This window comes from Carassius auratus, chromosome 41 (assembly GCF_003368295.1).
Source record: "Carassius auratus strain Wakin chromosome 41, ASM336829v1, whole genome shotgun sequence".
In the NCBI taxonomy this organism is placed as follows: domain Eukaryota; kingdom Metazoa; phylum Chordata; class Actinopteri; order Cypriniformes; family Cyprinidae; genus Carassius; species Carassius auratus.
Window position 1 is genome coordinate 6,474,601 of NC_039283.1, and position 13,487 is coordinate 6,488,087.

General features: G+C 36.2%; 1 protein-coding gene across 1 annotated transcript; it reads left to right on the forward strand.

Moving 5' to 3' along the window:
• Positions 1-1,413: 1,413 nt before the first annotated feature.
• On the forward strand, positions 1,414-7,491 carry LOC113059951 (cytochrome c oxidase subunit 6B1-like). Its single transcript, XM_026228668.1, has 4 exons — positions 1,414-1,498; positions 1,996-2,119; positions 2,571-2,671; positions 7,194-7,491. The coding sequence occupies exons 2-4, from the start codon at positions 2,014-2,016 to the stop codon at positions 7,245-7,247; spliced, it is 261 nt and encodes an 86-aa protein (XP_026084453.1). The 5' UTR covers positions 1,414-1,498; positions 1,996-2,013; the 3' UTR covers positions 7,248-7,491.
• Positions 7,492-13,487: the final 5,996 nt, after the last annotated feature.

Sequence of the window (13,487 nt, forward strand, 5' to 3'; positions counted from 1 at the left end):
AGGGGTGAGCACAAGACTAATTAACATTTGCCTCAGCAGGTTTTATCCAACATTTCTTGGTTGGTGTTGTGTATATATATATATATATATATATATATATATATATATATATATATATATATATATATATATATATATATATATATATATATATATATATATATATATATATATATATATATATATAAAAGGTAACAGGAAACCTGGAACAGGATGTCAAAGACAGAGAGGCACCTGTAACCTTTGACCTGGTCAACAACAGAATGATGGGTAAGGAAAGAAGAACCACGTGTATATCCTTAAATGTGTATGTGTGCATTTTTTTCTTGTTTAAAACACAAATTCAACAAAACAATTTGAGAGAGTTATGCATAAAACAGGAAATCAAAAAATAATAAATATCACTTAAATAATTTTATTACTGTACTGTTGCTTCTTTAGTTATAAAATTTAGCTATATCATTTTTTATCGGAAAACAATACAACAATGCTGATTAAAATTATTAAGTTTTACATATAAATAAATACACACACACAGTCACATGCATCATGTCAGACCAAAAAGCAAAGCCAAAAGCTCTGAGAGCAGTTGGTCTCTCAGACAGGAAGCATTGACAGCAGGCTGTGAAGGCTCCTGTACGTCATTCAGACTTGTAAGTGAAAGCTCACCCTGGCTCCTGGTCAGAGGGAATGTGTTTGGATTGAAGTGTGCATACTGTAGTGCATATTTTCTTTGGGAAAACGTTCTTACTGTACATCTCTCACACCTCAAGGCTAGAGGAGGAATGAAAAGGTGGTTTGGTAGCCAGCAGTGCCCTACATAGGCAGAGGACAGTAACTGCACTCTTCTGAATGGCCTATCACTTCCTATACAGGAATAAATTAATACTCTGATTTAGACAGTGGATTCAGTAGCTAATAAAATATTTCTAGCAGAGATGGGTTCTGAATATACTATGTTATTATTCTGCAGGCTTTTACCACTTTATGATTTGATGACACTATTTCTTATCATGCTATATTGTGCTTCTCAGTGTTTTTTATTGGAAAATGTCAATAGTAGTTGTCAATTTTGTTTTGTTTTTAAATCATTTTAAATCATGTATATTCCATTCTCATTTGTTTATGAATTTCTTCCTGAGCAATTCTTTTTCATTGTATTTTATTTTAGATTGTATGATCCAATACTTAATTAATATAATTAATTAATATTACTGACACATCTTTTTTTTATTTTATCACTGAATTATATTATATTTATTATTTTACACTATTGTTTTATATGACTATTATAATATAATTGTATTTCCATCATATTACATCTGAAGATTCGAATAAACACTGGAGGAACGTACATGAATGCTATTCATGAAGTGTATAAATTATACTCGTACTATTTTAGTCCTCCTCATGCCCCTCCTATAATTTTTGACGTCCCATAATTCAGTGCGCTCATAAAGCCTTTCGAGAGGACGTTACGTTAAGGGCACAGCGAGAGGTAGGCCTCGATGTTTATGTTTGTTTAATTTAATTTGTAGTGAGATTGCTTAATATTGTGTAATGTTTATTGAAATGTTTTAGCTCTACACTTGCAGAATACACGGAATAGTAGCGGGCGTTTTATGGGAACGGCTCATTTGAGTTAGTTAGCGAGCTAGCAAACAGGCTACTAATACCGGTTAGATCAAGGTTATGTTACTTGCGTGAATATGTCTGCTGTTTTGAACTTGTAATAAACTTGTTTTATGCCTTTACAATCTCACTTTAATTTAATTTAACGTCACCTCTTTGAACGTTTAAAGAACTCGTTTGAGATATATCAAGTAAGTTTAACACCACTGCAGGCATCGGATAATGATATTGTGAATGTCACGCGCAGTCGTCTGGTTTATTACACCGTTAAACTACGACTTTTGAGCGTCTTGAGACCAATTATGTGCTTTAAGTATTTTGATAATGTTGTTTATCTGTGAATGTTTCCTGTATTTCACACAGACCAATTATTGACTGAAGATGGCAGATGTTATTGAAGACAAGATCAAGAACTACAGAACGGCTCCCTTCGATGCCCGTTTCCCAAACACTAACCAGACAAGAAACTGTTTCCAGAATTACCTCGGTTAGTACAGAAGAAATTATTAATTGGCCTATTTTTATTTATTTTTTACCAAAATTGTGTTAATAAAAACATTGTTGTTCAAGTGCTTTGCATTATTTATGAAAGCGGCATGTTTTTCACATACCGAATTAGAATGAATATGAGATTTTCGCCAGGTGTATTTCAACCATGATTATGTAAACTAATCTCACAGATTTTTTTTATAGCAACTAGGTCTCGTTTCTTGAAGGTCACTTTGTGGTAAAGCAGAGTTGTTTGTGTCTTTGTGTTAATCCAGTGCAAGTTATGAGCTACAATTGATCTATTGATTGTTTGACCTTATCAGTCATTACGTCACTTGATCAAAATGCATTATGAATTGAATAACACATTATAGAAGTCCAGGTTATCGACCGTACACTATTTCTGGCTGATTTCAGTGTGGATTACTTACTGCTGTTTATTTTCTCAGACTTCCACAGGTGTAACAAGGTTTTGTCAAGCAAAGGGCAGGACAGTTCTCCCTGTGAATGGTATCAGAAAGTCTACAAGAGCCTGTGTCCAATGAGCTGGGTGAGTCTGTTCTACCAAAAACGCCTCTGAAAACCCAAGTCAAAGAACCTTTGAGTAAACATGAATATCGAGATTGACTCTGGGTACCTAATAGACATTCCTTGGTTTTTCTTCTTCACACACTTCTTTAAAATAACTTGCTCCTCTCAAATGACTTTTCACCACATCATAAATGTCAAAGGCCGTTTGTCCAGCAGTCTTTTCTGATCCTTCTGTTTTTAAACTCAGACTTTTCACAATCCAATCAAGTTCAGTTGAGATCTTTCCAATATTTTTTTTTCCATGACCGTTTGTTAACCGCTCAAACCACTGGAGCTGCAATAACTAATAGATTATTATCGATAATGAAAATCATTGACAATTCTTATTAGCGATTAGTCGGGTCTGCCCACAGTGCACCTACATCTACAGCCGCATCAAATAACAGCACTTAATAACGCATTTATATGGACAACATGCATCTACAAATATTGGAGGAATATTGTGTTATCCAAGCTGCCCTAAAATGAGACACCTTTAGTTTAAGCTTCACGCATTACCATAAAGGATTACCTGTCAGGTTCTTTTACAGATACAGGTGTGCATCAAAAAAACTTAGTTAACGGTCATATCCTTATCTTATCATATCCTTATCTGTAAATGTCACAAATTCACGCAAGCCTTTGCATTTTTGCATTAAGGTCAACCCTGACAGTCTGCGTTAAGTTGAAACCTTTACTGAAAGAGCGCCGGCGCGGCGAGCGCGTGTTAAATGGACAAAACACAGAGAGCCAAGGGTGACAATATTCAGCGAAAAGAAAGAAAATGACAGTAAGAGTAGACTGAATCTGATCAAAGTGTTTTTTTTTTTTTATATCTTTACATTTGTAGAGATTTTACACTATTCACTATATAGCCTACAGTGACATTTATTAGAACAAATTTAAGGTTTGTGCCGCTGCTGATCTTAACTAACAGTATTGGTAATTACCAAAATAATTTTAGCTTTCTGTATTGGTTAGACCTCCAATATGCTTAAGCTTTTTAAACATAGTAAGCTATTTTTAATGCTATAATACAATTATTGCTGTTATTTGTGAAAAGCAGAAAATACAGTTTCTTTTTTTTTTCTTTTTTTTTATTATATTCCTATACCCAATTAGTCGAAGTACATAAACAATGCCAGCAAGCATGTGAGCTGTTGTCAGAGGCAAAGGAGGCTATTTTAGTTATGTGAATAAATGCTATTTAGATTTTCTCTTTATTTGTCCAAAAATTACTTACTTTTTTAGAATAACTTTTTTTTTAAACCGATTAAAACTGTTAAAATGTGTTTTGTCTTATGACAGGTGGTCTAATAAATAAATCACTGTTATTATAGCATTCATGTGGCACAATTGTTTAAGGACATTGGGCAGAATGTGGAATAGTGTTTTTGGTCAATAAATTTAAAATAAAGAAAATACAGGTTGTAATCCGATTAATTGAAGAAAATTATCAGCCAACTAATTATCAAAATAATCGTTAGTTGTAGCCGTACAGACCACATGGACTCTGATCTTTTTAAATTCTGATTTGTGCCACTTTTATTATGTGGTCTTAAATCAGACGCAGGGCTGATGTTTTGCAGTGCATCATCACACTATATCGATTTGTCTCAAATTTGTGCTGAAGGGAGTGATTCCAAAGGTTTTACAGAACTGCAGTTACTTGGTGTCTCTGTCAATATGAAAGCCTGTGACTGTAGTCAGTGGAGGGACCGGTGAGACCATTAGAACTGCTTTATAAACACAAAACTTAAAGGAAAACCATACGAGAATGAATTTTTTTTTTTTCTCATCTTTTTTGGTTTCTGCAGCACATCTTATAAATATGCAAAATGCTGATTTCAGTGGCATCTGTGTTAACTTCCGTATAACAGGGAACTGTGTGCAACCTCATTTCAGAAGTGTGAAACTTTTCACTCTAATATCTGATTTTGACCATAGTAATGTAAACGGCACCAAAAATATTTAATAATTTCAAGGAAATTTGTGCAAACCTCAATTCTGTGAATGCCTTGGATGCTCTTTTTTTTTTTTTTTTTAGAAGAAGTCTCTGCGATATACAAAATAAGGGTCTGCACAAATTGTTGAATATTCGAACTGTAATTATTATTGTAAATATAAAAACACTATTAGAATTGTACTAAGTTGCTTTGCTGGCCATAAATCCTAAAAAGTCCTATGCAAACTAAAAGTTAGTTAAAATTAAATGCACTGGGTGGCGCTGTGGAGCATGTTAAAGGTGACCTAGAATGCAAAAATCACTTATATAAGTTGGTTGAACACAGTTGCGTGGCTGCAGTGTGAAAACAACCAGCCTATAATGGTAGAAATCCACCCACTAATTTTAATTATACATTTTTATCATTATTGCTGCTATCTATAACTTGTTTTTTTTTTTTTTTGTCAGATGTGGTTTTAAAATTTGTTTTCTCTTTATTGTGGCAGGTGCTCTAATAAAAGCACTGTACCTTTTCATAGCATTCGGTTGTTTGAAGGACACTGGGCAGAATGTAGAGTTGTGTGCGGTTTTTTTAAAATATATATAACTGACCAACTTCTTATCAAAATAATCATTAGTTGCAGCCCTAGATGCAATATAAATACTAAGTATAGTCATAGACTATTTTCATATGAGGTGCCAGCCTGGTAGCTACTCCAGACAATTTTTATTAATTTAAAACAAACCGTGCCAAAGGAATCTAATAAATGTATCCACTCATAGGACCCCTATCATATCCCGTTTATTTTGATGTATTATGTTATCAATTCCAATGACCCTTTATCAACCAACCAAGCAGGTGAAACATTTTCATGAAATTACATTCATAATGTCTTCTGAATGCAATATTACAATAAATTCTAAACTGAAGTACAACCATTCCAAGCATATCAGAAAAATACACAAAAATACAACTCCACTGAAATGACATTCATATGCAAGTTCATAACACCCTGTCCATTCGACATGCATGTAAAAAATGTGATTTTGCAATCATGTATTATTCATGCCTTGAATCCGCAAATAGAGTGAGAAATGTCTGCTGAACTTACATCATTCATGGCATGAATTGCCGAATGCTTTACAAAATGTCAGTTGAGCATAGGTAGTTCGCAACCATATCCAATTCCAAATAAAGAAAATAAAACCCAGCCACTTTGCTTGGCTTACAATCGATCTGTTTTAAATCATGTTAACGGCATAATTTCTCTCCAAACTCCATCAATGGGAGAATCAAACACTCCCAACAGGACTTCAGCGGCAGAATCGATTAAATCCAAACATATCATCAGCGAGAGAACCAGATCCAAAGACTTCGTAGATTCAACAGATTTAAACACGCATAGTTCGTCTTCAGCATCAAACTGCCATGTGAAACTCCTTTATCATTCCACTCTAACAATGATGTCCCATCCGGATAATATATAAAGGGGTAGACCTCTTTTATTAGCAGAGTTCATCACACGAAATTCACTACAGTTGGCCGATTCGAGTGGATGTACATTCTGTACTGTAATTGGCACTGTCTTTCAACTAAAAGAAAACCTTGAGATATAACAAAGTTGTTGTAGAACATTGTGTTTAATGTGTAATAAGTTTGTTTAGAAATGGTAACCACTTAATTATAAAAAAATAACACCTTTTTGTTAAACGTCATTTAAATAAACATTTGGATAAAATTTATGAGCTCAAATACAATATTTAAAAAATTTGCCCATCCCTTATACAAAGTCATTAGCAAAAGTTTGCATGTCTATAATTTGAATCTTTAATCTTTATCCGAACTATTATACCACGATCTTTGCTCTATATTTGGCTTTATTCTGAAAATTCAGGTTCATTTTCTTCACCTTCTAATTCTAACAGGTTTGCAAAAAAAGATGAAGTTTGTGCAATAAGTCTTCCACAATAGAATTTTATGATTTTTGCTTTCATGTTACAAACTTTCAAATGTGGCTATGATGTGTGTATACTTTACACAAGGTATTACAGTGTATGTGGGGCTGATGGGATTGATGTAAGAATGTTCAGACTCGCGTGCTATTGGAAACCTGTCCTTGGTTAATTCAGTTGCTGTTTTGATATTTCAATACTATTCTCTGGCAAAAATGGATTAATTCTGGAAATTAGTCACCAAAATGTTGAGAAAGATTTGAGGATGGGCAGGGCATACCAACACAAAGTTCTCTATTCTTCATAATTGACACGCACCCAAAATGTTCCAAAATAGGATTCATCAGAAGTATCAACTTCAAAACGATGGCTTTGCAACTTTTTTTTTTTTTTTTTTTTAAGCTAAAATGTATTTTCTGAAAAGTCCTGAAACTTAACTTTAGGGAGGTTGAAAAGATTGTCAATCTTTTATCAAACTTTTAACTATATAACAATTTCCATTTCCCTTCAAGAGACAACCAATCATTGTGGAAGCTGATGAGATGTGAAAGTCTGCTGAGTTGTTTGATAATCAATGTGTTCTTGTCTGTCGTCTTTACTTCAGGTGGAGAAATGGGATGGACAGATTGAGGATGGAAGCTTCCCTGGAAAGATCTAAATGATCGATGTTACTTTTAATTCATCAGCTCCCAACCTTTTGTGGAGTACCTCAGCATATGTTATCCCAATATGATGTTGTCTTAGTTATTGGTTTGCCTGCTAAAGGATGAAAGGTCAAGAGTGGGCTTTGGAATCGCATGACCTTGTGATCTTCAATATGTTGAAGTCCCGCATTAGCATGTTGCTTTTTCACTCTACATCCTAGTGTTGCTATCTACAAAATAAAAGCACACAATAATGGTTTTGTGTTTGTTTTACTATTGGTGATGAATTGATATGCAAAAAAATTATAGTTTGTAAAGACCATCATTCTAAAGCAGAAATTAACCATTAAACCTATCCTGACCTGTCATTAAGTGGCTTTTTGAGATGGTTTGAATAATATCTGCTATATTATTGATGTAAAAAAAGAAGAAAAAATTTTTCTTTTTATGTGATTGTCAAAGACTATTCATGGTCTAAATACTGTTTATTCTACATGTACTCTTTACCGGTGTCTGAAGATACTGGATTAAGCCATATAGAGCTAAAGCACTGACACTGAAATTAATTCCATTTGAACACACAGGAATGAGTTTACAGACAGGTACATCTCAGTAAATTAGAATATCGTGGAAAAGTTTTTATTTCAGAAAATCAACTCAAATTGTAGAACTCGTGTATTAAATAAATTCAATGCACACAGACTGAAGAAGTTTAGGTCTTTGGTTCTTTTAATTGTGGTGATTTTGAATTGATGAGTTTCAAAACAGTCTCAAATTAGAATATGATGACAATCAACTTAAAACACCTGCAAAGGTTTCCTGAGCCTTCAAAATGTTCTCTCAGTTTGGTTCACTAGGTTACACCATCATGGGCAAGACTGCTGATCTGACAGTTGTCCAGAATACTATCATTGACATCCTTCACAAGGAGGGTAAGCCACAAACATTCGTTGCCAAAGAAGCTGGCTGTTCAAAGTGCTTTATCCAAGCATGTTAACAGAAAGCTGAGTGGAAGCAAATTTTTAGTTTTGTTAATTTGGCATTAATTGCATTGATCTCATTTAGGTATCTTTTAACATACAATGATCAAGGTAGTGTAGATATACTCAATAGGGACACTAAGTTCTTTGTGTAACCTGTGGACGTAACTGCTTTAGGCTGAAAAACAACTTCTAAAGAGGAACCATGTACCAGGACGGTCCGTACCAGGGAGAGGTGCGTGAGATGTACATGAGTTATGAGGTGATGTGCACTGGGCAACATGATTGGCTCAAAGGTCCTAGTCTGTCCTTCAATGTATCTTTTTACATACTATAAAAAGTGGGCTGTGAGTCTGTGTGTTGTCTCTTTGCACACAGACTCTGAAGCTGTGTGTAAACCAGATCATTCTCTGCAGAGAATTAAAGCAATACAAAGACAAAACTCGGTTTTTCATTCTCATTCTCTACAAATTGTTATTGAATTAGAATTTCCACAACACGTCCCGCCTGGGCTAAAGACAAAAAGGACTGGACTGCTGCTGATTGGTCCAAAGTTATGTTCTCTGAAATCAGGTTCCCAGAGTCTGGAGGAAGAGAGGAGAGGCACACAATCCAAGTTGCTTGAGGTTCAGTAAAAAATGTTCACAGTCAGTGATGGTTTGGGGTGCCATGTCATCTGCTAGTGTTGGTCCACTGTGTTTTCAGAGGTCAAAGGTCAACACAGCCGTATACCAGGAAGTTTTAGAGCACTTCATGTTAGATGGAGATTTCATTTTCCAACAGGATTTGACACCTGCACACAGTGCCAAAGCTACAAGTACCTGGTTTAAGGACCATGGTATCCCTGTTCTTAATTGGCCAGCAAACTCGCCTGATCAGTATAATATACAAGTTTCACTTTTTGATTGGAATTAGTCAAATAAATCAACTTTTTGATGATATTCTAATTGTGAAAAGGAAGATGCGATATGTCAGACCCAACAATGCAGAAGAGCTTAAGGCCACTATCAGAGAAACCTGTGCTCTCATTACACCTGAGCAGTGCCACAGACTGAGCGACTCCATGCCACGCCACATTGCTGCAGTACAAATTGTTATTTAATTAGAATTTCCACAACAAACTTAGCGACGAGGATGGGATTCCACAGCTTATCGTCCGGGACCTGAGGACGTTAGTTGGCTGATCACCCTAAACCCACAAAGGGTTTAGCCCTAAACCCCAAGAGGTTTCAGGGAAGGGGGGACTGACGTCTGAGGGCTTGTGGAACTTCACTGCTGGTTTCTCAACGGATTAGAAAACGCATGCTATAAATGGTTAGACTGATTTTGAAATTCTACTCATATTGAAAAAAATTACAAAATTGGGTTTCTAATTTGGTAAACTGCGGTTTGATATTCCTAGACCTTATGTTGCAAGTCAAAGCCACCCCACAGGTCACAGGTACGTCACAGGTACGTTTTTTCACGGGTACGTGGAGCTATAGCATGGTTTCGCAGATACACGTGCAACGAGTTTTCACAGGTACACATACGTTTTGCCTGTACTTGAAACTGTTTTTCGCAGGTACATGAAATAGGATAGTTTCGCAGTTATGCGAGACGGGGGTGATAAGACCGTGCAAGTAAGTGCGAAGCCACACGGTGGTGATGACCAAGCGTGAGGTAAAGAGGACGCTTTCCAGGTAAAGTCGAGGATTGCAGGGTGGGGTCTGGAAATGTCAAATCTAAGATCGATCTTGATGATTTGGACAGTCCAATTTACAATGATATGAAAAAGAAATATGGACAATAATTCTGGAAGTCATACCCTGGGTTGAGAATTATGGTTTTCCAAAAAAGAAAAGGTACCTTGGAAAATAAAAGAGAGCTTGTAAAAATGTGAAAACAAATTAAGAGAATATAAAAAGTGAAAAACAAGCAAAAAGACAAGTTTCAGAAACATAGGAATTTTTATTTTACTCTTTAAAACACAGGCATGAAGCAGCAGAACGCTCAGAAATAAATTTCAATGCCATTTAGGAAAGAACTGAAAAAATATAGTTCTGTAGAAAATGCTGACAAAAGAACAGATCATACTGTTCAGAATTCTTCTCTTTATCCCCTTAGAAAACTGCAATGTGCCAAAGTGGACTTTGATCTGGACTCCTGGCTTCACCCCTATCGATGCCACAGCAACACCAGATTCAACCACCACAGCTGCCTCCATCCTACAGAGAAACTGCATCTGCATCAGTCCTTACCGCCCGACGAAAGACAAGCACAACTTCGACAGCATCATCATCATCCAAACCGTCTGCTCTGCCACCAGCAACGTCATTGGAATGATTAAATACTCTATGGCCGGAGTCAGCACCAGATCAAAAGCTCATGAAAGAGTGACACTGCAGCCGAACAGCCTGAACGAGAAGAAACTGGAGGAAAACGAGATCATGTCAGAGCTTTCCCCGTGATTCAAGCGGCTGGGCTGAATAGAACTGTGATGGTCTCTCAACCATGGAACGAGAAAGACTTGAAAGAGACACAACGAAGCACATCATCAAGCAGTGGAAACACTATGTCAACGGATCAAGACTGACTTTCTATTCAGAGTGAACACCAAAAAAATCACGCAGAAGAGCAGAGGACAAAGACAGTCTCAGACTGATCCAGATGTTTGTTTTTACTGGTGGAGAGGGGACATTGAAAAATTTCACTGTGCACATTCGACCAACCAAACGGCGGCTGGACCAGAGAAAGCTGATGCAGACTGACAACAGAGACTTTCACAGCAGAAGCTGGAGAAGAAGGGGGGAGTCAGGAGCTAAGTCCACCAAGGCCACGCAGCACAAACAGATAAGTCTGAAACACACACATTTTCTCTAAAGCTCACTGCAATGAAGAAAGTATGCTTGCTCATGTTTCTGCTCACTGCAACAAAGAAAATATGCTTGCTCATGTTTCCGCTCTTAGCAATGAAGAAAAATGCTTGCTTAAATACATGATCACATTGGAAGATTAGAAAATGATAAATCTTCTCTCGACAAGAACATAGGCACATAAATTAGCTTATTAACAAATGCCACATTGATTATGGGTTAATGGAGTTGAAAGGGCTGGCAACTCAGTAATTAGAAAGGATGAAATAGATCCAATTCCAAAATTAAAGTGGAAATTAAGTTTGGTCTACTACTGCATCTGGTTATACGGTCAGAGAAAATGTCACTGTACCATTGAGATGTAAAGATTAGAATGGGATGAACTTTAAGCATTGTTTACTACTGTCAGAAAACTGCCTTCAAAATTTGTAAGAAAGAGATATAAGGTAATGTGAAACTGGCATGTGGCCCAGTGCCAAATTCAAACTTTAGCCACAATCCAACAATCGCAGTTGTGTATTTACCAGTGTAAACGGAAAGATGATGAATTATGTGAAAAGCTTGTCAAGGCTGCAAAAGACAGTTTCACCTAATTCTGAATTATGCCATTGTCTGATTTCCATTGCTCAGCACATATATCATTGGGAAAAGATTACATTTTAGAACAATAATGGTTTCATGTATAGAAACAACAGACCTGAAATGGTTAATCGAGACATAAAATAGATGCGCGGATTTAAGAAATGAACAGCAAATTTTGTTTGATGTTGTTTGATTCTCTTCCACATGTTTCATTGTCCAAAAAGAACAATGACCATAGGGAAGACATTGTAAAAATGTGTGTTTTTTTATGTGAATTGGGTGGAGAAAACTGAGGAAAATGTTGAATACAATCCAACACTGTCTGCATACCAAATGTGTTTGCACGGGCCTGCTGTTAAAGCTGTACAGTACGTACAGTTTGTGTGATTGATGACACAATGACAACATTTCTTGCAGCAGAGGAAGTAGACTCACCCAGTGCTAAGACACTTTGGGCTTTATCTAAATTTGACTTGGGGCTGGTTAAAAATTGCAAACCAGTTCAAGTCACTCCAAAGTCTGATTACAGACTCTATGAACACCGGCTTTTGAATCATTAAAAGCAGCTGGGGTAATTGTGCTCTGTGAATATTCCTCTGGGCGTACACCTATTTTCCCTGTTTAAAAGATAGAGAAACTGAACGGGACTAATAGATCGGTAGGGGTGTTGATGCTAATCCACCACGGGAATCCGGTAAGAAGTGTGACAGGAGACAGGGCACTGTTCAACTCTTTATCTGAAGTATTTTAGGGTTCACAGCATATGGTACAACATTACTCCATTTAGACTGGATATTGTACAAATTATGGCCACAAAATTGTTAAATGTGGTCTTTCTGAAATAAACAGAATCAACAAACATCAGTTCACACCTGCTAAATGTGAATTACAGATGTGTAATGCAACTAACAACTTGCTACTGTCACATTATACATTAATCAACATGAGACGATTAACGGTATTGAGCATAAACATTTGAATCACGGTATATCTTAAATCTAACAACATTATAAACAATGTAAGGTTCGATTACACAAGCTGAATATTTATACACAACAACGAAATAAACATAGCTGACCTATAATCAGGAATGATTAAATAAACTTACATTCAATCATGCAAATTAACAACTGATGAAATGGCAGAGCAATTGGCTAGTGAAAGTGAAATTGGGATAGCAGAACTCACATCAACTAGCGGCACACATTCATAATAATAGTCCTTCCACTATAAATACTCATAGGGAATTTAGAACAGAAACATACAAACAAGACACTGTAAAACTTTAAGAACTTTTGGCTGCTGAGGGTAATAAGCCAGTTTGTCAAAACTGCAGTTTGTAAAAAGTGAGGTGACATTTTTAGGTCATCACCACTAAAAATGGCAAATCTTCATCTGAGACAATTCAAAAGATTCTAAAGCTTATCGTGAAAAAGCAACTAATGCCATTTTTGGGCATGTGTGCGTATTGTCGAATGTTCATTCCAAATTATGTTATCAAAGAATCGCCCTTGAGCGCTTTGGTTCATGGGAAGGCCTTTCAACCCCATGACTGACCTGGATTCCAGAAGCAGAGAAAGCATTTAAGAATATATTATTGCTATAAACATCACCAACACTGGGACTCCCAGACCCAGAGAGAAATTTTGTACAAACTGTTGATGAGAGAATGGGTTTCTTACTTCTGTTCTGTTACAGGATCATGGGGGAGACCTGTGGCCTATTTTTATAGTAAGCTCGATCCGGTAGAGGCATGCATGCCAAAATTGCCTGAGAGCTAAAAAAAAAAAAAAAAGCTATTTTATGTTCAAGGGAAATTGTGGGGTACTCTGATGTG